Here is a 24512-nt window from a genome sequence, read left to right as displayed (position 1 = left end):
CTATACTTTTTGCGTAGTGTTACAATGAATTGATGTCATACTGTGACTAGACCCAGAGCTGTCAAAACTGGCAGGTGCCCGTTCACCGACTGTCAGTGATTGCCTTTCGGACTCAAAGGACAACGAGTGAAGCTTAACATTTCAGATTCAAGGAAAACTGCACATATGTAAGTGAATTGTCCAAATGGGTATAATTGAGCTTGTTATGTTACTGTTTGTGATTTGTTGATATAAAGGTTGTTTGGGCTTTATGCAGATCTTTCGGTCATCCAATCAAAAGTGTCGTGTTAAGAAGGTGTCCTCGCTAAGCCAATCAACATCGTCACTGACGGGGAAGCATCTGCAGCAACTGTACTTTCTATTTATAGGAACCAATGAAATCCGGTTTTACAAACTTAACTGACTTGCTGGACGGCCGCCAAGATTCGAAAGATTTGAGCTGTCAAACTCAGCTGAGTGACAATGGTGGTATAGGCGGGTGTTCTAGCAGATAAGCGAAGAACACTTTGATAGTCTTCTTTCTTGGATGAAAAGTCTTCATATGCAGGGGCAAGAAAAGAAGTAGCTGTTTTTGAACAGAGGAACAATGGTCGTCCAGAGAGAAATCAAACCAAAACACGAGATGGTGTTTACGTCTGCGAAGTCGCCTGCAGACGACAACAACCCTTCTCTGGATGATTGTCCTTTATTGCTAAATCAACTAAATATTTCGCCTCAGGTGTCGTCGGAAAAGGTACGAAATACATATGTAATATCCATTATCCTTCCTCATTCGATCTATCACTTTCATTGATTTATTCCTATCGCCTTTTGTCATGTATCTTTGTTCGAGTCAGAACGTCTGCCTTTTTTCAGTTTCAGGAAATGTTCTCCTTGAAGCTTTTTGGATGATGTTGATTCATACGTTTGTCGGGTGATAAACTTTGTAAAGCAATGGTCCTGTGCTTCAATTAATGTCTCAGATACTGCTTATTTAAAATTACCCTTTGGATATACTTGCTTTGTGTTTATCATTATTTTATATTATGTAGTTTCTATTTATATTGCATTTTTCAGTTTTCTGACATATACAGGAAACTTCAAGAAGCAATGAAAACACTCCCTGTGGATCCCCCAACCTTGGTAATACTGTGATTTGGGAGTGGGGGTTTAGGATGGGGTTCCAATTGTAATGAAATTTATTTTAAACACAATTCGTGAGGCAAATGAACCTACCTACCATTGATGGTAGTTGCCAGGTGTCCTATCTTGGGTGACCAATTGGACTATACACCAATGTGAAAAATTGATTGATGGATACATTCACTGAACAAGGTAATAGCCTGATAATGTTGCTATAACTTTAGTCTGTTTTAATTTTAATATTTGCATTTTGATTGTATTTATTTGTTAGGCAGTCAACAGAATCATTTTTTTTGCTACGTGCAATGAGACAGACAACATACACTAGGTCGCACTTAGGGCGTGTGTGTGAAATATGATACACAGTGGCAATCTATAAGATGTCTAGATATTACAGTCATGTTATGAATTCACTAAGTATTACCAGATTGTGTGCATTATATTTTAAGTTTCTAACTGCATGCAAATATGATAATAAACTAGGATTATAAAGACGTACATTGACTTCGCTATTTCAGTCCTAACATTTTTTACTAATGGCAGATGGTTAAACTTAAAATGTTTTCATTTGTTATCAACATAATGCCATTTAATACAACATTCATATTGACTAGTAGTGAACCTGAGCGCACTACTCTCCCCAGAAGATTCCCCATGTACTTAGTTAGCCCTAGTTTCAAAACAATTCTATTATATCAGGCTTCTCACCAAATTCAAGGTCAAATTATTTCTTAATCAAATTCTACATCCATTTAAATGTTAACATTTTTATAAAGTCAACATTACTATGAAATCAAAGTTTACATCAAAATCAGCATTTTTATCAAAGTGAATATATTTTTTATAAGAAACCAAATTATTCATCAAAATCTTCATAATTTTACAACAAAATCAACATAAGATTATCGAGTAAAAAAGATTTCATCTTTGTTGATCAGTCTATACTTATGCTATCAATTGCGCATGAGGGTGGCGCAGCAGAGGTAACGAACCAGTCATGAATTCTGGGATATCTTCCGGGTACTCACTGGAGAAAAACAATAACAAAAGCAACAACCAGTCCACGGAAAATGCTCTGGATCAGTGGCCCTTTAAGTGGTGGTCCAGTGTTCTAATTCTAATGAATTAAATGGGGTTTAGACTCAGGATTAAGACTTGTGGGTAATTTTATAGACTGAATAAGCAAATCATGGAGTCTGATCGCCAGATCCAGTTTAGCCAGCCTTTTAACCTTAACAACCAGCCTGAAAGAAGTAAACAATGAATGACTACTTTTGTCGGTAGAAAGAATGAAAATGTCAATTGTATGTACTTGACAGATTCATGATGATCGAATTTTGTACTTTCAGAAAAGACTGGCTCCAAGTGGTCATGGCATGGATCTGAGACTAAGAGCTGTCACTGTTATTCGATGTCTGCATTTGTTCTTTGGTGGTACTAGTGATGTGTTTGCAACATCCATCAGTGTCTTGGACTCTTTTATGTCTCTTGTCCGAGTAAGTCTGAACTATTTTAAAGGAACAATATGTATTTTACATTTTGTATAAGTACTCTAATTGTAAAGACTGTAATTGTTTTGAGGATTTATTGTAATGATTTTGTAATTTATGTTTGAGTGTAAAAGTCCATGAAACATAGGCCCTGGATATGAATGAAGTTGCTTTCTTCAGCATGTTCAGTATCCTTTGACTGTTGCCACCTGACCAACCACGGTCATGATAGGTCTTGAAGTCTCCTGGTTTAACCTCTAATCAGTGCTAAGATGTTTTACCATAACAATTTGAGTGTTTTTCCAAAGAAAGGTTATCTATAGATACTTGAAACAGTTTAACAAACTTGCAAAGCCCCAAAGTTTGAAGTGCAGTACAACTTAATAAATTATCTGTGTATATGTCTCTATATAACATTCCATGTGAATTGTTTTATTTGTTCTGACAGTGTTTGAAGTGATGCATTATATTTTCTTCCACAGGTTCAACAGAAGTATCTATCATGTGTTGCAGCAGCTTGTTTTTTCATTTCGTCCAAAGTGCATTTAGAAGAGGAGGTAATGAATGAGTTTATTCTTGTAATGAGGCCACCAGTCCCCTTTCCATCTTTGACAAGTGTGTACCAGTGCTTTGTGGGTTGTTGTATTCAGATCCTAAGAGTTTTGTGTTACAAGCTAACGGACATAACTCAGAAATGTGAATATTTATGTGCCTGCTGTATTCTAGACTCAGCTGAACCTAAGACAACTAAATACATTTCTTGAAGTAGGTAGGTGAGAAGAGACCATTTATACATTGTACCTGATTAAAGGTTTGTGGACTACTTGTAACATGCAGTTTTAGTTTTGTCAGTTTACTATATGATCATATTTTTGGTATTGGCATGAAACTAAATAAAAACGCTCTATTTCAGGAAATTCCAAGTGGCAACGAACTTGCATATTTACATGGGAACAAGTGGACATCATCAGATCTCTGCAGGATGGAGGTTGTCATTCTACAGAAACTCAGATGGGATATTCCAAAACCAACTACCTCACATTCATCAGACTGTTTGAAAAACTGTTTGCTCAATTTCATCATACATCTCTTTGTCTTGACACTCTCATCCATATGGCTGAAAGCTTCACCAAACTAGAAGAAAGTACAGTATTCAGGGTATGACTGTTGTGATTGGCAGATATATGAATGGATGGCAGCTGTTAATGGCTACCTAGCTGTATCACAATACCTATCTCAGCTTTAAAATCATGCTAGGATATCACATACTGGGTACAATATTGATATTATAATATACATATATTTTATAACAAAATGAGTACCAAAACACATAAAAAGATGGATTTTCAACAAACCTTGCTGAAATAGGTGTTAAATCTTGTTTAATTTGAAATGAAGCATTTTGTGTTTACATGACAAAGTGATTAGTTAATCCTACATCTGACCAAATGAAGAGAACACATGTTTCACTTCATCACATATACCGTGCGTTGTATAGGACATTAGGGCGAAATATTTATTTCCAAGTTTGCTTAACCCAAATATTTGTATTCACAGGCACCAACACTTGCCTTTTGTATACTTTGTCACATACTGGAGAAACAAGGCGATATTGCTGCTGATACTAGACTCATTTTGATACATCTACAGTTAATATGTGATGTAAGTAATGTCCTTTTATCAAATGTTATTCCATACACATACATATGAAATTATATATGCTATTGAAATAAAAGCTTAAGTTTTGATTTATAGCTATATATATCAAATGAAATGGGACAGGAAATGATTTTGTTCAGTTCTAGTGTTTTGTTATTCCAAGTGTAACAGAAACAGAAATATCAATAAACAAGAAAAAAACACAGATCCTAATGATTTGTAACAGGTGCAGTTATATTATCACAGTAAACCTATGAAGGCTTTGCTTTCATCCTGTGGTCATATAAGGCCCTGGGTCTGTGTCCTTGCATTAGTGTACTTTCTGAACTTAATGAATTGTTACCAAAACTCAAGGTTTATGGTACAAGTGTTTTAAGTTTGAAGTTCTATTTCTTGACATAGATAATTGCAAAGTCAGTTTAAAAGATTTCTCACAGTTAGATAGTTTTATAACCATGTTCTTGTGGTTGCTATATATTTTTAACATGTGTTGACAAGCTTAAATTTAATAATATTTTGTTAAGGACTAATAACCAGTACTATTTCATGTCAAAACTCGTTCATTTTTAATTACATGACTGAACATCTTCCAGTAAATTATGTTCAATCTATGTTGTAACAGATCCAAGATTCTGAGTTATTTGAATGCAAAGATCTCCTTGGCCAAAGTTTAAAGGAGAGTGGACTCCAAGCTAGTCAATCAAGCCGTCCATCAGTTTTCTTCCCATTCCTGAAAATTCGCTCACGACCAAGCTCAGAAGGAGAAAGTGAACTTCCATCCATTACTGAAATCAGTTCCTACTAGACAGGTAACAAACATAAATATTCTTTAAAGGTCACATGCAACGTAAAACACAACTTTGCAGATTCTGATACCTTTCGGTATGGACTTACAGAAACAAATCGTCAAAAATGCAAATTCAACTTATAAAGTTGAAAAATAACGGGATGAAAAAAATGCGCGAAATCAGAGTTCAAACGTTTCACTTATTTTCCCCCGACTTTTCTGGGGAAAACGGGTTTCAACAGCATCTCATAGCACGTGCTGCGCTCATATGCGCATAGAAATAGGTTCACGCAGCTTGGAAGCGGGTTGTCCGGTGAATACTCGGTGAAGGCTTTGGTGTGAGCTATTTTTCTAATGTTTTGTTGATATCTCACAGGCGCGAGCTTTTTATATGTTATGACAGTAAATAAAAAGTTTATATAATTTCATTTGTCTATTTCACCACACGCTCTTCTTACCAAGTCACTTTCTCAGTTCGATACTTAAAAGCAATGTCATTATTTAGCTGACAGAATTTCTAACTGTGATATAGATATGTCGTTGTCACAGACAAAACTCAATGTCTTGTTTTATTGACACCTGTGTGTCTGCCTGCCTGTCTGCTAATGACAATATTCAATACACAGCTGCTATCACTGACAACATGCAATTTGAACTTAACACCAATCAGGCTATACACCATAAACAAAATGCATTGATTTATGGCCCGAGTTCGGTCTCTGTCACATTATGTAATTACACAGACAGGTAGGTGTGATACTTGAATACATGACATGTTATGATGTCTGTTGATTGCAAAATGTTATACACAAAAAAATGAGCATGTATTTACAAAACCCAACATCTCTATATATACGCACACAGAGGGCATCTGCAAATGAACCAGCCGTTACACTTGAGTGCACACCCACCCGCTCTGACTGGGTTTGGTATCCCGGCTGCTTCGTTTCTTGGGAAGTAAACCCAAGTACAAAATATTGCACTTTTGATTTGCGATTGTACGCTTATAATTGTGTTTATATGTTTTTTCATAACCAGCAATGTATATTATATGTCATGAATAAGTGATAATTGTGTTTTAATTATGTTAGATTTTTTTGGTTGCATGTGACCTTTAAGAAATTATTTTTAAGAAGAACTACATTGTCAGTTCTTCCATGTTGCTTGCAAAATCCACTCATTAATCATCGGCAGGAGATTCATCTCAGGGTGAGAAAGTAATTTAGAAATAGTCATCCTACGGGGTGAGTACATAATTCAGTTGTTTCAATTTATGTCTAATCATGTTCAATAAAATATGATGGATAATTTTGAACCCCAATTTTTTTTAGAACTTGCATGTTCCTACTGATGAGAACAAAATCCATTTTACTTATGTCATAAATAGATGGCGTAGTGTCTAGTGAAAAAATAACCAGAAAGTGCATTTGACCAGCAGGTTTCGAAACCCAATTTTGAAGCAACTGAACTTTTTTTTAACCAATCTGCAATATCCTCATTAATCCCTGAGACCATAAAACTTCAAACAATTAAAGAGGGCAAGTGAAAATATTGCAGGAGGATTACAAAATAATATCTTACCTCTTGGGGACTTTTTAAGCACTGTTCCTCTGTCTCCCGTCAGTACATAGGACAGCGAGCTAGAGCCTGTCCAGTCTAAAAGGTATTTTGAGGGCTAGTAGAATTTCATGCCTTTGTTGGCTACTGACCTGAGTTAAGTCGCCTCAGCCTAACAGCATGTACCTTTCTTGAATTCAAACATTGCCTTACAAAGAATCATTGTATGGAACCAATGGTTGTAAAACAAGAATATGGGTATTTTCAATATGCGGCACTGGAACTGGAATTCATTTCAAGGACAGTGTACATTTCTCAACATAAGTGTCATCAGTGTTTGTTAATCAAGGAGATCCCCAATATCTATTCTGTGGTGTTATAGGTATCTGTTGACACAGACGTAACATTCAGATTTGTAATGGTCCATTCTCAAAGTTTTCAATTTCCTTTACCCAGTCTTAAATATAATGACGTCATTCTTAAATAGAATGACGTCATGTTAGTTTTGATCACAGTGTCTTACTTAAGTGTTAGCAACAAGAGCATGAAAGAAGGTTTATTTCACTAATTTGCCTTTTGATGTTTCAGATCACATCATCAAATCCAGAGTAAAGAAATGAGTCAGCTTGGACCATTAGCCTGTTCGTCATTGTTTCAACGTAACTGATCCGATCAAATTTTATTCAAAGTGATTTTTCTTGTGGAATGTTCAATAGTCCATGAGATCCATGAGAAGGTACTCACTTCACAATGAATCAAGTCGTTATTAGACTATGATGAATCTCATCATTCACATCATCATTCATTGTACATTGAATCATTTCATTTACTTGTCTGTGATAAAATTGAAATACCCACCCTCAAGGTGTTCAGTTAAAACTGAGATAAAAACACTTCATAACAATGTACCCTAATACTGAACACAAAACACCCATTACAACCCCATTTTGTGTAACATTTGTAGATGTCATCTTGTTTTATGCTTTGTTGTTTTACCATAGTCCTGAGAATGCTGTCATTGTAACATGTTATAACTGACCACTTTTTAAAAGTTATTAATGGTCAGTGTCCAGTACATTTTAACCAGTTAGTAATGAAATGGAAGATGTCCCCTTCATTATCTTTCATTTAACAAAGTGTTTAGGGGGTTCCATCATGATGATCTGTGACTTTTATTACACTACTGATTTAATGGACTTCGTTAATTTAACACTGATGCACATCCACCACATTCACCAAAACTGTAAGGAAGTATCGTAAATATGATCTTTCTACCTATTCTGGGGAAAGTGAAGCTAAAGAGTCCCCGTTTGCGTCATCACCTGTCATTGATTCTGATTTTTCTATTGAGGTTATTTTCATGGAAGAAGATCCCCTTTAAGATTTATTTAATTCAATTTACATGATGAAGGGGGGGAATTATTTATTGTGATTGGTTATGAAATACCTAGTCAGAAAACTTAATATATTTTTCTTCATACCCCCATCCCAAGTAAACTGCTAGCCATGTTGTTTAGTTTTTAGTCTAATCATCATTAAAGGAAAAATCTGTTTTAATACGGTATTGTACATTTCATTGATAAATGAAATAGATTATGTATATCTCAGTATTCATGAAAGCTTATAGCGTTGTTAAGACTTAACATGCGTAAGGTGCAATAATTATTTTTAATGTAAAGGTGTATGAGAGTTTGGATTTTATTTATTACCATCAATTATTTATCATATGAACATGTTTTATGATGTGAGAACAAGTCTTGTATTCACATTAATTTTTGGAGTCCATGAAGGGACAGCAGATAAATGCATATGCAGTGTTTGAAATAAAGTTTGAAAATCAAGCATTCCTTGCCATTATCTCAATTACGTAACTTAATTCTTGGGTGAAAGACCTCAATTTCAAACACTACCATGCATTGTTATTGTTTCTATTTCCTATGTTATGACTAAAAGAATCATTGTGTAAATACATGTGATCTTATAGCAGTTGAATGCAAAGTACATAATATGTAATGATACATGTTCATGTAGTCCATTTTTTTACCACAATTAAATTTTATAGAAATTTGATGCAGTGTCTTCCTCTTCTGTTGGGTTAAGGAACCACACCATTGTACAAATGGAAGTCTAAGCAGTACAAGTTGTTGAACTGGAAACTAAATGGATAATTCAGTCAGTATATATATATTCTTAGTTAATAGTGTAGTTGTCACTTGGAAAATATGCAAATACTGATTTTGCTTTAGTATTTGTTAAAAGCAGTGCAGAAATATGAGAGGTTGCTCATCTAAATATTTGCATTCTTAATAACAAGAAACCAATAAAATTGGTTTTAAAAGCTCTGCCCCTCTGAAGATTCTATAGATACCAGAGTCTTAACAAATTGGAGCTGAATGTCTAAAGCAATATATGACTTTTAAAGACATTGCTTTATACCCCTTTGAATGTGTTATCAATTTCTCAGCAGTGTTTACCTGTTGTGCATATTGCAATATCACTGCGGCGGACTACTGACGTATGTGCATCAGATTAGCATTTTGCATTTGTAGTTGCTGGTGTTTGGATATGTTACAGTCAGATTGTGAAATCAGCCATTTCGCTGGATACTGGTATATCAGCATCGCTTAACGAAGTTTTGCCTATTGCGACCACTGACAACTTAAACGGGCTGCTCAAGTAGCGTTGATAAATGTGCCCCAGTGATCTTCCAATCTGATAATGGATCAGAGTTCACGTCTCATGTTATTAAAGAAATTCAAGTCGTCTGGCCAGAACTAGCAGGAGTACATGTTAAGCCACGTCAACTCCAAAGGCAGGGATCAGTTGACAGGGCAAATGGCCACATTAAAGACATGCTGGTAGTGTGGATGAGTGATAACAAGGCTAACGACATCTTATTCATTTCACGAAATGACTGATTTCACAATCTGACTGTAACAGGTACAGCTCTCAGGTTGTCGAGGAAGTAAGAATTGTCTCCCATGTAGTGAAAGAAGTGTTCATAAAAGTTAAAGCCTCAAGTTATCAGATAAAAAGTACTTTGTATTCATTTCGTTGGTTGGTGGTTCGTGATTCTGCTTGTTCTTTCAGTAATGTAATGAAAGTTATTGGAGCTGTTGCTCAAAAGGTCCCTACTAATCCTGTCGTCGACAACCTGGACGAGTTCACAATAGGATTCTGGGAGCAGTAGTCGAGATTAGCCGCCACAAAAAATCACCACATGGCTCACTCCCATACCTACCTGTTGTCTTTGCTCGAAACCCCGCACGTAAGCTTGTCTTCACTACCACCCCACACCTACTGCTAAAACCCTCCCTCACACCTGTTGTTAGCCCTACCTGACACCCAACACCTACCGGTAGCCATCCTTCAGGCCCAACACCTACCGATATCCTACCACAATCATGGTCTTCGACACCTCACTTCTGAACAATAATGGTCTTCGACACCCCACCTACCACAATCATGCTCATCGACACCCCTTACCTACCATAATCATGGTCTTCGACACCTCACTTCTGAACAGTAATGGTCTTCGACACCCCACCTACCACAATCATGCTCTTCGACACCCCACCTACCAAATATTGCCCTTCGACACCTCACCTCTACCAAATTAATGCGCCTTGACACCGCTAGCCATCCGCATTAACATTAACGGGCAAAATGTTCGCCTGATGCTGAAGGTTCGACCGAAACTACCTTTTACGTCAGATGAACACAAACACGAGGTTGATTCATGTTTTAATGTTAATGCATATTTATCCATGCACTAAAAACACCAATACATACACATATAAAGAAGAAAATAAGTCGAATATAAAATACACGATAATTTAATGTATAGTAACAATGCCACAACAGTCTTGTCAAACGTAAACAAGGTTACATAAACGAAAGAATATGTGCGTTTCAGGGAAACTTGTCGCCAGTTTGTCAGCACCATAGAACACTTCCTGCTCATAAACAACCGCCGAAATCCGCTCTTGATAACCATGAACGCATGATACAATCAGGACCTAATACTAAAATTCCAGCTGCCTTTGAATTTTGAATAAAACATAATATTACAATGTTTGTGACCCGATTACATAATACGTTTTTTGTGTGTTTATCGGTTGCTGAATCACGCGTAATATTGTGGCATACCTTCGGGATTTTCTGCTCGATATCTCTTCCTTAGTTCAGAACAGCCAGAGTTGGTTGGCCCTATCTGCTTATTACCTCCCTTGATTTGAGAAAGCCCTTAAAGTCTTATATTTTGATATTTGCAGGGTGGAACTTGTCATTGTAAAGAGGTACATTCAGTTTGGGCGTTCAAATATCAGGGCTCGTTAGTACCCGTTAAATCTGAGATGTATCGGTGCGCAACTTCTCTCTGACAGATAAAGCTTGTTTGATTTATCAATGTGGCTTAACTTGACGCTGGTACGTTTATCATACGATAATGGAACGAAAAACATCCCACGCAAAAATACGTCATGGCAACACAATGTCAATGGTTCTCGATTTTAGGGCTGCTTCGTTAATCCATATGTTGGTACAATACCCTTCGTTTCCCCCTCTATTAACAGTAAGAAAAACAGGCGTGTCACCATCTAGATCGGAGATTATTTTCTGTTGAAAGTAAAGTTTGGTGTGCAGACACATCCACCGTTCCCGTTGGGGTTCCGTAGGAATCCGGGCGGACAAAACTGAGTAGCGCAAGGATCGACCGTCGTCGGAGCCATCGTAGTAGTAGTTGTTGTTGGTGGTGGTGTCGTTGGTGCTGATGATGTGGCGTTCGTCAACAGAGTCGTGTTAACAGGGTTTGCATTTTCCGAACTGTCATCATCCGTTTCAAGATTAGAATATTGCTGGAATCTGTTGATGATGCAGCTGCAATTGATAAAGATGTTTTAATACACTACTGCATAGCAACGTGCATCAACACCTTCCATTGGTCATTCCTTGGCACCACTGATAATTCTTGTCGCTGTCCATTCCACAAAATCCCACACCACGCTAGCCATTCCTCACCGCCCAAGACCTACCGCTAGCGATTCATCGAGACTCAACACTTGCCACAAGCATTCCTAGGCATATAACACCTAACCTTCAGATGCATATATGTATACGATGTCTACAGATTAACCCTCTGTTGATGGTATACGTGGTCTACATGTTAACCTCATGTTGCATGTATACGAGGTTCACTGGTTAACCCTCTGCTCCACGTATACGTAGTCTACAAGTTAACCCTGTGTTCCGTGTACACGATGTCTACAGGATAACCCCATGTTGCATGTATACATAGTCTACAGGTTAATCCCATGTATACGTAGTCTACAGGTTAACCCCGTGCATACGTGGTCTATAGGTTAACCTCATGTTGCATGTATACATGGTCTACAGGTTAACCCCATGTATACGTGGTCTACAGGTTAACCCCGTGTATACGTGGTCTATAGGTTAACCCCGTGCATACGTGGTGTACAGGTTAACCTCAAGTTGCATGTATACATGGTCCACAGGTTAACCCCCTGTTGCATGTATACGTGGTCTACAGGTTATCCCTATGTACACATAGTCTACATACCTCATGCTGCATGTATACGTGGTCTACAGGTTAACTGCATGTATACATGGTCTACAGGTTAACCCTCTGTTGCATGTATACTTCGTCTACAGGTTAACCCCCTGTACACATAGTCTACAGGTTAACCTCATGCTGCATGTATACATGGTCTACATTTTAGCCCCCTGTTGCATGTATATGTAGTCTACAGGTTAACCCCCTGTTGCATGTACACATCGTCTACAGGTTAACCTCACGTTGCATGTATACATGGTCTACTGGTTAACCCTCTGCTACATGTATAAGACGTCTACAGTAAATCCCCACCTGCATGTTTGTGGGCTACAGGTTAACCCCATCTTTACATCGTCTATAGGTCATGGATACGTTGTCTACAGGTTAACCCTCTGCTGCATGTATTCCATCGTCTATGCATGTTTGTGGGCTACGTTGTCTGTTTACAGGTTAACCCTCTGCTGCATGTATTAACCCTCTGCTGCATGTATTCCTGGGTTATGAGTAAATCCCCACCTGCATGTTTGTGGGCTACAGGTTAACCCCATGTTTACATCGTCTATAGGTCATGTATACGTTGTCTACAGGTTAACCCTCTGCTGCATGTATTCCTGGGTTATGAGTAAATCCTCACCTGCATGTTTGTGGGCTATAGGTTAACCCCATGTTTACATCGTCTATAGGTCATGTATACGTTGTCTACAGGTTAACCCTCTGCTATGTATCATGTAATATCTGCATGTTTGTGGGCTACAGGTTAACCCCCATAACGTTGTCCTCAGGTTAACCCTCTGCTGCATGTATTCCTGGGTTATGAGTAAATCTTCACCTGCATGTTTGTGGGCTACAGGTTAACCCCATGTTTACATCGTCTGTAGGTCATGTATACGTTGTCTACAGGTTAACCCTCTGCTGCATGTATTCCTGGGTTATGAGTAAATCCTCACCTGCATGTCTGTGGGCTGTAGGTTAAGCCAGCCTCACACTGCCGTTCTGGTTCAATGCACACACATTCGCACGTCTCTATGTCCCATCGTTGGTAGGGGTAGCAGCTACGATGGCGTCTGCAGGTGCATGAACATTCGAAGGAGTCGAACCGCTGCCAACAAAAAACATTTATACTTTAACTCAACTGCATAAATATGTGAATCATTTTGAGTTTGTTTACAAGTACAGTAGTCAATACTTCGTTTTATTAAGGTTGAAATACCTATAAGTGATTAATAAGATCCTAATGCATAAACGTTCTAAAGATTCTGTTACAAAAATTGGAACTGAAAGGCATCCAAATTATGCCATGTCAGTTTCGTGCAAATGGCGCAACTTTCCCCTTTTCTCCATGTATCGCAGTTTAAAAGGTAACTACAATGGATCTCAATATATTTCAGTATTTATTTCCGTACTCTGGAGGCCACAGGCGAGTAGTACAAATACAGTGAATAACAAGTCATCAGTTACCAGAATATTTGAGAATGTATTTTTTTCTGTATGTGGTAGCGTAATAAATATACATAGATAATCTTTCTAAATGTGCTTTACTAGAATTGGTTAAAAGGGATATGAATTTGTAAATGTCAGGATGTACATAGTAGTAGCTCTCAATATACATATTTCTCAACATATACACATGCCAATAATGGTTGTCACCTCCCTCCCCACCCCAACCCCACACACACCTCACACACACACCCCACACCCCCTCTCCAATTAAAAAACTTGAAGGGGGTGACAACCATTATTGGCATGAGTATATAATAGGCTGGACATATACACGGAAAATGGTACTCGTCTCCAATTACATTCAGATTACACATTTTCATATCCTATATTCTTTTATTAAGCCTAAATACCTACCAGATTCTATTCGTACAATCATGAGATGCTAATTGCGCAAGGCTTATTCTGAATGTTCTTACGTTTAACACAGGCAGATACTGTTGTTTGTGGATAGATTGTTTAATCATTTCATAGTAAAAACATTTGCTAGAAAGAGATAAGTTTTCATTCCAGTTTTGCATGTACATATCTTTAAGTCGTTGTTTAACAGATAGCAGAAATAACGAGTGAGGCTTTATTTGCTGTCATTGCCATGAATTACCAAATCCAATAGAAAATAATAATTCTTTACGTTTGTGACCCAATTCCATTTCCCATTTCTATCATAAATAATCATCATATCATGACATTATTTCGGTAATCTGCCTGGAGCCATACTCAATAAGTTTAAGCATTATTTAACACCTTTCCTATTTGCTGCAATATATAAGGGAAGTCTACCACACTCGCCATATACTGCTGACTTACGTGTAGTAACTTTTACCCCAACATATTTCTTACAAGCATATAAATGAATTTGTTGTATGGCATCCATCGGACGCTTTGATCTCAGCGCCATACAAAAGGATAGGATATATTTTAGCATCAAAGATCTTGAAAAAAGAGTCTTATGATAAGTCACCAAGTGTTTTTATATATTTCACAATGCCTATTAAATCTTTTTACCTTGCAATGAGGCTTGAATTGTATGCATGGACCATGAAAAATGATTTGTAAAATTAACACCTAAATATTTATATCATCTCAATGGGCATCACAGTGCCCAAAGTTTCCATGGTGTGTTTGGGAAAGGCGTCGAAATCCTGTTTGGTGAAAAACGTTTTGTGGGATTAGTAACTTTTGCCTCTGTGTGTTTGGGCGATGGGGTAGCCTAGTGGTTAAGGCGTTCACTCTTCACGCAGAAGACCCGAGTTCGATTCCTCACATGGGTACAATGTGTTAGGCCGTGATATTGCTGGTGTATTGCTAAATGCGGCGTAAAACAAAACTCACTGACTGTGCATGTCTACTGCAGTAGAAAGGGGAAGTGTCTGTGTGAACACGACTACACTAACACACCAGGCTAGTGGACCATGCGGTACCTGTCTCTTGTTACAGTCGTCGGCGGTCAGCCGGCATGTCACGTCACATTCCAGATGTTCATCTACTGTAACTTCCTGCGTGCCGTCCCATTCCATCAGAAGATCGGGCTGGTTGGAGTCGTACAGCAGTGTCTTCAACACCTGGAACCACCACGTGAAGCGTTAGTAACATGGGTTGTGATGTTGGGGTCTGATGGTTAGTTTTGGGATGTCATAATGCTACCAAGTGGATGACTGGAAGCCTTATTTTCAACCTACGACAAGTGCGATTTCCGAATTCCTGCAAGGTCCCACTACTATTCTATATTCAAGAATCGAGACCGTCGATGGTGAAAAATTGTGAATTATTTTCAGGACCTCCAGTTTCTTGATGTTCCCTTTTGACCCATTGTAATGCCTGTTCTTATTATTTTCAATGTATGTTTCAATATAAATGATAAACCCTTGACATTGGTCATTTATTGATTTTTGAATTTAGTTTCAATTTGGAAATCATCTAGCATCCGAAACTGGAGGATGGCTGGTCAACCTCATACTCGATTCACATTTGGCGGTGGGGTAGCTTAGTGGTTACAGCGTTCGGTTCGGCGTTCACGCCGAAGGGTTCGATTCCCCACATGGGTACAATGTGTGAAGCCCATTCTGGTGTTCACCGCCGTGATATTGTTGGAATATTGCTAAAAGCGGCGTAAAACTAAACTCACTCACTAATGTCGCATTTGGTGTTTGGCTAGTCTAAGCGATTCAACGTAACAGTTGAAGCTGTATGAAACTGAAGTTTTGCGGCTTCGTTGCGTATCAGCATGAGACCCTGTAACAGTTGAACTCTTGTACATGGATGTATGGAGGAGTGGGTGGGTGTATGGATGGTTGGATGGACGGGTGGATGGGTAGACTCATGGATTGATGGATGGAGAGGTGGATAGATGGGTAGACTCATGGAGGGGTGGATAGAGGGTGGGTGGATGGGTAGACTCATGGATTGATGGGTGGGTGGGTGGATGGAGGGGTGGATAGATGGGTAGACTCATGGAGGGGTGGATAGAGGGTGGGTGGATGGGTAGACTCATGGATTGATGGGTGGGTGGATGGAGGGGTAGGTGGGTGTATGGATGGTTGGATAGGTAGACTCATGGAATGATGGATTGGTGGGTGGATGGAGGGTGGGATAGATGGGTAGACTCATGGATTGATGGATGGGATATACACGTTCTCAAACTGGTACACACTGACCGTGATTCGTTTGGGCCTGATAACACACTGGTACACACTGACCGTGATTCGTTTGGGCCTGATAACAAGGGGTACACAATGCAGCATGTTGTTAGCACAACAACCTCCGCAGCGTCTAACACGTGTACACGTAGGCCACGTCATCACGTTGACGTCGTGGGTCGGGTCCCTGGGGATATCCACGGTCATGAGACGTGGGGAACACTCGTCAGGGAAGGCGAACTCCGCTGCTCCTGGAACAACACATGGGTCGTAGAAAGTGGGGGACATTGTTGGGGTATTTCTGTGAATGGGTTTCTCTCATTGATTGAACGTTCCCTGTATAGTGCCAGACTTACGTACAAACACAAGTATGGAAAATATGAAGATGTTTGGTTGTTCGGCCTTGACTGGCTGTTGTTTAATATAATACGTAATGATTCCCGACTTGGCGTACGGACTCGAGGAGATCCGGTTTAGAATTCGTCTTCAGCAACCCATGCCTGTCGTAACGGGGTCGGGTGGTCCGGCTCGCTGACTTAGCTGATGCATGTCATCGAATCCCAATTGCGTAGATCGACACTCATGATATAAATCACTGCATTGTCTGGTCTAGACTCGATGTATACAGACGCCATCATATGGCTGTAATTAGTGCAGCATTAAACGAACAAACAAACAAAACATACCAGCAGATACGTACACCCGGCCATCCGAACTTCCTATGTTTGGCAATACTGAAACATGAACAACAGTATATTAAAGAGATATCAGATGGCAAACTTACATGCGACAGATGAATTTATGGAACAGGTTTAAATTCCTATAAATATTCTTAAATTATCTGAAATACGAAACATACCTTCCTCCAGTTCGACTCTGCGCCCATTCATCTTCATGTCGACTGTCCGAAACAGCTCTGTGATGTTCGTGACCCTGGACAGCCGCATAGCCTGATGGTAGTTCATCTGCAGCGTCCCCTGAACATGTGAAACACAGCATCATTTGCCAGTCACTGCAAACATCATGGTAGTACTCTAAAACACCTTCGCCAGTTTTCAGCTGGCCCAGAAATGCCATTTAAACACATAAAACAAAAGTCGACACGCTGAAGATGAGGTGCGGCCACGAGGGACATTGTTCTCGAACAGGGCACCCCAGAGACACATGTTAAAGTAGATTGTCTGCGTCTAGTAGTGACTGCTGGGAGATAATCCAATAAGACTACACACACCAATGCCAGGACCTCTCCGATGTTGGAGATATATTACAATCTGCGGGGGCGGTGATTAGACTAATGCTTAGTCTCTGTATATATATAATTTTGATAGTAACAAACAAGCCCATTTAAATTGAAAAGGAGTCCCAGGGAGACCAGAGATTCAGAACCTGAGGAAATCTAGACTTGCTTTATTTAGGGCTTTAGCACTGCAGAGAGGGCTTGGCAGTAGGGGAAATAGTGTGGTTGAGGGACTGTGGGACAGACTAGGGCGGTGATGTGCCGCCCTAGCTAGCTGCTCAATGTTGGATCTTGTTTGACAAATTAATTGTGAAGGACAAATCCAAATGTTTATACTTCAGCACCTGTTTATGTTGGGGAAATAACAGAGCTCCTAAATGTTCAATAAACCTTTGATACAACATCAAGCATCTGTATTGTAGCATAGTTTCCACGTGTTCATTTTGCTTTACCGCTATGTAAATTTCGATCGGAATATCGATCTATATGTACTTTATAGTTTTGATTTGTGAATAACTTGACGTTGTCGGGTCTGGGAAACTTTCATTGTTCCATGTATTGATTGTTAACTCCGCCGAACAGCAAGTGATGACACTGCACACAAACATGCAAGAAAACGTCTTCCGTTCTCACTCAGAGAAACATCATGTATTCACATATTTGAAATGTAACACCAGTGGCATAGTCGTCAGAAAATACTTCTAAAACGTTTTCTTACAAGCAATGTATAACACATTTCTTTTAATCCTTGTGGAATAATTGAGGTGTTTTAAGAATGTGCCTGCTTCATACCCCAACGCAGTTTACAATATAATACAATATTAATTCATGGAAGCGTGATTTTAGGAGGAAATAATATGATATAAAGCTCGTAGCAGGAGTGTTTGTATTACATCACGGCCATCGATACATGTCTACATGTCTGTGTAATGTTCTCGTTTGGCCATGAGGCATGTACATGAACCAGTCACTGGCTACTTGAGACACCATGTCCCACATCCTGACTTGCTGCTGAGTAACGTTCTCGTGAGATGAGCCACTCAGGACAAGAGAAAACCTTTGATCAGAGGGACGTTATGTAGGTCAACTACCGTCTTGTCCTATTGCAAGTTCCGGTTGACTTGGGGTGGTTTCCGGTCCAAATAATGGTGTGTGGTACCAATTGTCAAATACAGGAGCGGTGGTCGTTGAGAATCTTTAATTTAACATAAGATGTCCATTATATGTATGCCACGCAGATAACATCAGTTGTAATCTTGATTTGGAATAAGTGTGCGTGTGTGTGTGTGTGTGTGTGTGCGTGCGTGCGTGCGTGTGTGTGCGTGTGCGTGTGTGTGTGTGTGTGTGTGTGTGTGTGTGTGTGTGTGTGTGTGTGTGTGTGTGTGTGTGACAGAAGTGTATCGTGGAAACCACTATGCATGATACAACTGTGAGTGACCTCGGGAATACTCGGCTTTGACCAACTGACCGTGCTAGCTGTCTAGCTGATGGGACCACTAGTATGCATTGATGAAACCACGATACACGGATATTTAGTCCCAGAAATCACAGAGTCATCTTATTTACAAACATATGATCTCCCAAAAAAGATAGAGGAAACATGATAAGAGTCCAAGAGACGATGACACCATCTGGCTACAAATTATCATCCAAGACTGGGGCCTTGTTCTGCTTAGAATATAGAAATGGTGTCTTTTTTACTATTGTGGTGATCACCACTCGTTTAGATGCTAACAAACTGGCTCCATTAGCAGAATAGGTTAACGTGTCTCCCACCGTCGCCAGGGAATGTAGAATGTGGATTTACCACACATGAAACATACAGAGATGATCACGACGAATGTGTGAACAATGCAGTGAGTGATCTTCGTCTAGCACCCCTTTTGACAGTATTCCATTTACATGATGTCGTGTCTACTTTATGTTGGGGAAAACCCAAAGTGATGCACGTCTTAACACATGTTGATGGAAACCACGAGCACAGCTAGGAAGCTGACAAACATACAAACAAATCGGGGGCGATCACTGGTTTCTGGCGTTTCCCGGGGACGTAACTCTGCACTTCGAATGGCGGCACATTATACCCCGTTCACAAGTGTAATAGATGGATATAAATGAAGTGAGGCACCCATGTTAACCAGAGAGAGAGAGAGAGAGAGAGAGAGAGAGAGAGAGAGAGAGAGAGAGAGAGAGAGAGAGAGAGAGAGAGAGAGAGAGAGAGAGAGAGAGAGAGAGAGAGAGAGAGAGAGAGAGAGAGAGGGAGGGAGGGAGGGAGGGAGGAGGGAGGAGGGAGAGGAGAGAGAGAGAGAGAGAGAGAGAGAGAGAGAGAGAGAGAGAGAGAGAGAGAGAGAGAGAGAGAGAGAGAGAGAGAGAGAGAGAGAGAGAGAGAGAGGTCAATCTTTGATTCTGATCAATCATGGCTTCATTTGAGCGAAGCCCATTGAATTGATGAAACAAGACATGGCGATGCCAGTAATGAGTAATGAAAGTCAGTTAGTCTGCGTTACACTAGAGAACATGGGGGCACGAGTACTTGTATGTGATACGGGGTGCTCTGTGTATATCCGCTGTCAGATAATACTGACTCATCCACTTGGACGCTCCATCCCAGGGGGACATACTCTCCCCCATACGTCAATGCCGATCTTACACTTAGACAGAAGCAGTTACCATTCTACCAGATAAACGTCAGAGTTTGTGACCAGAGATTTCCCTGGAGAGGTGCGTGTTCGCAAAGTGTATTAAGATCTAAAGAATGGATATTATCGCCCACGCAGTGAGGTATGGGTATAGCACCAGTGTTCCCCGAACACTTCTTTTCAAACAACTTGACACGATTTTTTGTTAGCTGGCGAAATACCTATTGTCTTCAGTGTCGGTAATTTCTGCGTAGCAATAAATATCTTGTCTGGAGGTCCTCCGATCTTGCCGTTGTCTAGATAGATGAGCACGACCAGCTAAGAAAGGGTCGAGATTATCGGAGGAAAGGCGGCCTGCCAGAAACTTCTTAGACACTAACATCTTCATTACTACAGAGGTCGCTTTAACTTGGTAGTAGAAGTGTACATTGTACGGCAAAGTTGTGTTTATACGACCACTGACAATATAATTAAGACATTCAATGCCCTAGCAGTATGAAGTATGAAAATGCCATTAAAACTATAACACTAACCTGATATGTAATCTCAAGCACTTGTCGTTATATAGCAACTAATGCCTAAAGAGACGAGAGTGAGATTTTAGGTTTTCAGTTTTTAAACAGCAATGTCTTGTGTGAGACCAATACACCCGAGAGAGGCAGTGTGATAAGTGATTTCATTGGATTGTGGCGCCATTATAACAATGACGTCACAATGGTCTTCAATGCAGAGGATAAGTAATGATTATTACTCGTCCGTGGAAGATAAAGCAATTTATTATCCATATGGTGAAACATAACCAGTGTCATATATATCACATGTGCACATATCACTTTTGCCTAGAAACCATTGTTTCTCCATTTCGTCGTCTGTGACGTCACTTAAACAATTGAACGTGACGTCAGTGAACAGGGCAGTCACACTTGCTTACCGTATTTTACTGCACAAATGTTCATGAATAAAATGGATAATAAAGAAATGATTACACTCGCAAGTGTGCCTCACGACTTTTACGAAATTATGCATTGTCTCGCTCTCGCTCGGGAAATACAAAATTTCACATTCGTAAAAGTCGTTTGACACACTTGCTCGTGTAATAATCTCTATATACAGCATCAAGATTTCGGTGACATCGTTTCGATGAAAGATGTTGCAGTGTGGGAATTGATATATTCTTCAGTACATAGTTCTTATTGTTGAGTAACGCTCACATATAGTATGACCAGAAATTATTGAGAATTTTAGGAATATGTTTAATTGGATTTCTAGTATAAACAACCTTGACCAGCTATCAAGTGCTTGGTTTCATTTAAGAGAGACAACTCCGTTAATTCTTTTTCATCAATACAAAATTTCACACTCGTTTCGTATGAGTGGTATGACACACTTGCTCGTGTAATAATCTCTAGTTACTACCTACGACAATGCTATGGCGTCACGTTTCTTCTATGACGTTGCGTTCTACATGCGGCGACGGTGGGTAGCCAGCTTTGAAAGTAGATTCTTCCTCAATTTGACGACTTCGGTAATAAATAGAACATTATATTCGTGCCCATATCATGCTATGTTTAAGACACTCGTGCCTAAATATCGGTATATCCCTCGTTCTCGCTCGGGAGACATTTAGGCACTCGTGTCCTAAACATAGTATGACATGGGCACTCTTATAATATCCTCTATGTAATATTTTTAATTCAATATTACACTAGTGTAATAGCACTAGACGCATGACGTCATAACGGTTTACAGTTATTCCGTTACAATTCTAATACATCTGTCAAAATGGTATTAGTAGACTTTGCCTGACTCGCGGAAAGATGAGAGTCCTACTGTAGGCAGTTTCAATCAATGTATTTTGGAGAGTAATACACAGAATCCTAAACTCGATTCTGTGATATACCATTTTAATGAAACTCGTGAAAGATTTTGGCATTAATTTAACTCGTTTAATAAAAATGGTATTACACGGAAGGTCGTTTTGTACCCTCTCTATATACTAAGGATGTACGATATCGTCTAATGACTGTCATGTTACAAAGCCCAGTCTGTAATCAATGTATTTAACTGCGATACCTCAATATATAAGATTTGTTTTCAAAGACAAATCCAAATTACGGGGACAAATAATTTAAGTCGAATTGTTTATTACTAGTCCAAATACAGTCTTAGTTCAGCCATATTAAACACAAATTGTCCGTTAAACATTACCATGCGCCGACATGCATCCCAACTACATGTATTGTAAATACTAGTAGTACCAAGACCATGCAATATAAACCTTGATAACAAAGTCCGCTACAGTGCCTCTACGGTCGCATTAATGTATTCTTGGATATAAGAATCAACAAAGATTACTTACTTGGAACAGGCATATTCCCCACACTGCGAGGACACCTAGTATCATTTTGGGATCACAGGGATGTGAGCGCTCCAGACTAGATTGTTTTTCGTTGTTACTGTTGGGTAAACCCTTGCTTTTATACACGAGCCGTGGGATAGCTGGTGTAGTAGCCGGGGTCAGGGGTCAGACGCACGCGCGAGTACACGCTGGATGTATCTAGGGGAGAGGCTGCAGGCAGCTGAAGCACTTCCCTGGACAGAGAGCAGTTTCCGCAGTCTAATACACCATCGCTCCCATGTAATATTGTGTTTTTGTTCCCATGGTATTGCGTAATTGCGATGGGATTTGTTTATTGGTAAATCCTGAGTGTTTGATAATTTCAGGGCCAGCACATGTGAAGTGTTCGTAAACATTTCCCAATGTACGTCACGCGTAATATAACATGATAGATAAAGATTATCTACCGTGGCACATTACCCTTGATGAAGCTGCGGTGGTTGTATATTAACCCCTCGCTAATGGGAGGAACGCAGTACTTCTTAGGAATATAGCTGGTTTTGTAACTATATGGTAACAGATGCTAGTGATAGTTGGAGATTTGGTTGCTGGTACATTACCGACACCTGTGAAATGTCTGAGCGCCTTTTGCCCTTTCGCTGTTGAAGAGCAATTAACTGCTTACGTACTTAATAAGAGTTACGCACTGAGAGAAAACACAGCGTTATACGCCGTTGCATATGTCAGCTATTTAGTTTAACGCGATATGGTTTATCATCTCAGACCAGCCAGAAGGATGTTTCACCAATAATCAGTGAGTTTACACAGTTGATATGACGTCAGTTACACAGAATCAAGAAATTATAACCTCGGCAGTTGTGGTGTCGGGGTGAGAACCGCGTCCCACGTCGGTCAATACATCCCCGTTATCACACGGTACTGAACCTCGCACAGGAAACATAGACACACGCGTGTGCAACAACACAGCAACACTTGCAATGTGAACAAAACAAAGCCACCTAATAATTACTTCAATCGTGACGAATAGATGTTGATGTGTATTCTGGGGGATGGGGTGGGTGGAGTAGTTTAGTTTAGTTTAGTTTTTAGTTTTAGTTTACATCGCAATAAATTGATTATTTCTCATTCCGATTTTCCTTCTAAACGTGAAGGTGTATACGGGCAGGAAATTTTAAGAATTATGTTTGTCATAGCCGAAAATAGTTACCATAAGTATATAAATTCAATATGTTGCGGCTATATGTGTACTTTAAGCACAGACGAGCATGCATGCAATATGCGTCAAACAGCCGCACTACATGCACGTACGGAGACGCATCAGATACAGGATAACAAGATAACTTTCAGCACTTATCTATCTACCCGGCTTCTTTTAAGTTCGAATCCTACGAAGCATAGCCACATATATCTTAATAATCAAGAGTGATTCCTTAGTACTGGTTGCCAGTTACATGTTGTTCCAAGGGATGAAGACAATGTTTGGAAGGGGCCGTGCCCCTTGAACCAGTACATGTTCTTTGTGTAACCCGTTTATTTTCTTTGAAAGAAACAGGACAATTCAAAACAATCTTGTCTTTTGGAGGATATCATAATATGAAGACTCACATTTGCATCTAACATCACTTGATGCCGCCCTCTTCATCGTGCCCGTGAGACACGTTACTCTCCGCCCACACTGATGAGGTCACATTGGACGGACTCAGATGAAATTGTTGTATGAATTGATCGCACTAATAACTTACCCTGAACTTGGGTGCCATTGATATTGGAAACGAGACTTGTGGACTTATCATGTGCACTGTGGTTGCACTGGCACCAATCATGTTTTCCCCAGTGGGCGATTCCGGACTACAAAGGTTGATAACCAGAATATAACTGAAAATGGCCCTCGTAGTCGAATATAGTTCCACAGTTCGCCATTCCAAGTCCATGCCATTCAACCTTGCATCAGTATGTC

At 39.6% G+C, this 24512-nt stretch overlaps 1 protein-coding gene and 1 long non-coding RNA gene across 4 annotated transcripts; one reads left to right on the top strand and one right to left on the bottom strand.

Moving 5' to 3' along the window:
• The first annotated feature begins 26 nt into the window (after positions 1–26).
• LOC124259695 lies at positions 27–8685 on the top strand. 3 transcript variants are annotated; one of them, XR_006893894.1, is made up of 10 exons: positions 27–167; positions 369–733; positions 1057–1122; positions 2472–2618; positions 3095–3169; positions 3526–3770; positions 4170–4274; positions 4894–5080; positions 7204–7629; positions 8027–8685. It is a non-coding gene; the product is annotated as an uncharacterized LOC124259695 (long non-coding RNA). The 3 variants fall into 3 exon arrangements; XR_006893892.1 differs by having other exon boundaries at positions 7204–8685; XR_006893895.1 differs by lacking the exon at positions 1057–1122 and having other exon boundaries at positions 7204–8685.
• A 1661-nt stretch (positions 8686–10346) lies between these two features.
• LOC124259680 (vascular endothelial growth factor A-like) lies at positions 10347–22837 on the bottom strand. The gene is made up of 7 exons (XM_046693864.1): positions 22556–22837; positions 17180–17297; positions 17007–17054; positions 16381–16571; positions 15106–15246; positions 13135–13286; positions 10347–11493 (listed from the first exon to the last, which is right to left on the bottom strand). Exons 1-7 carry the CDS (start codon positions 22598–22600, stop codon positions 11226–11228), a joined length of 963 nt encoding a protein of 320 aa, XP_046549820.1. The 5' UTR covers positions 22601–22837; the 3' UTR covers positions 10347–11225.
• Between the last annotated feature and the right edge of the window lie 1675 nt (positions 22838–24512).

This window comes from Haliotis rubra, unplaced genomic scaffold, assembly GCF_003918875.1.
Source record: "Haliotis rubra isolate DU_JTF1 unplaced genomic scaffold, ASM391887v1 Scf1181, whole genome shotgun sequence".
Taxonomy (NCBI): Eukaryota; Metazoa; Mollusca; class Gastropoda; order Lepetellida; family Haliotidae; genus Haliotis; species Haliotis rubra.
Note: the sequence above shows the minus strand (reverse complement) of the source record. Positions and strands in the feature narration are given on the sequence as shown.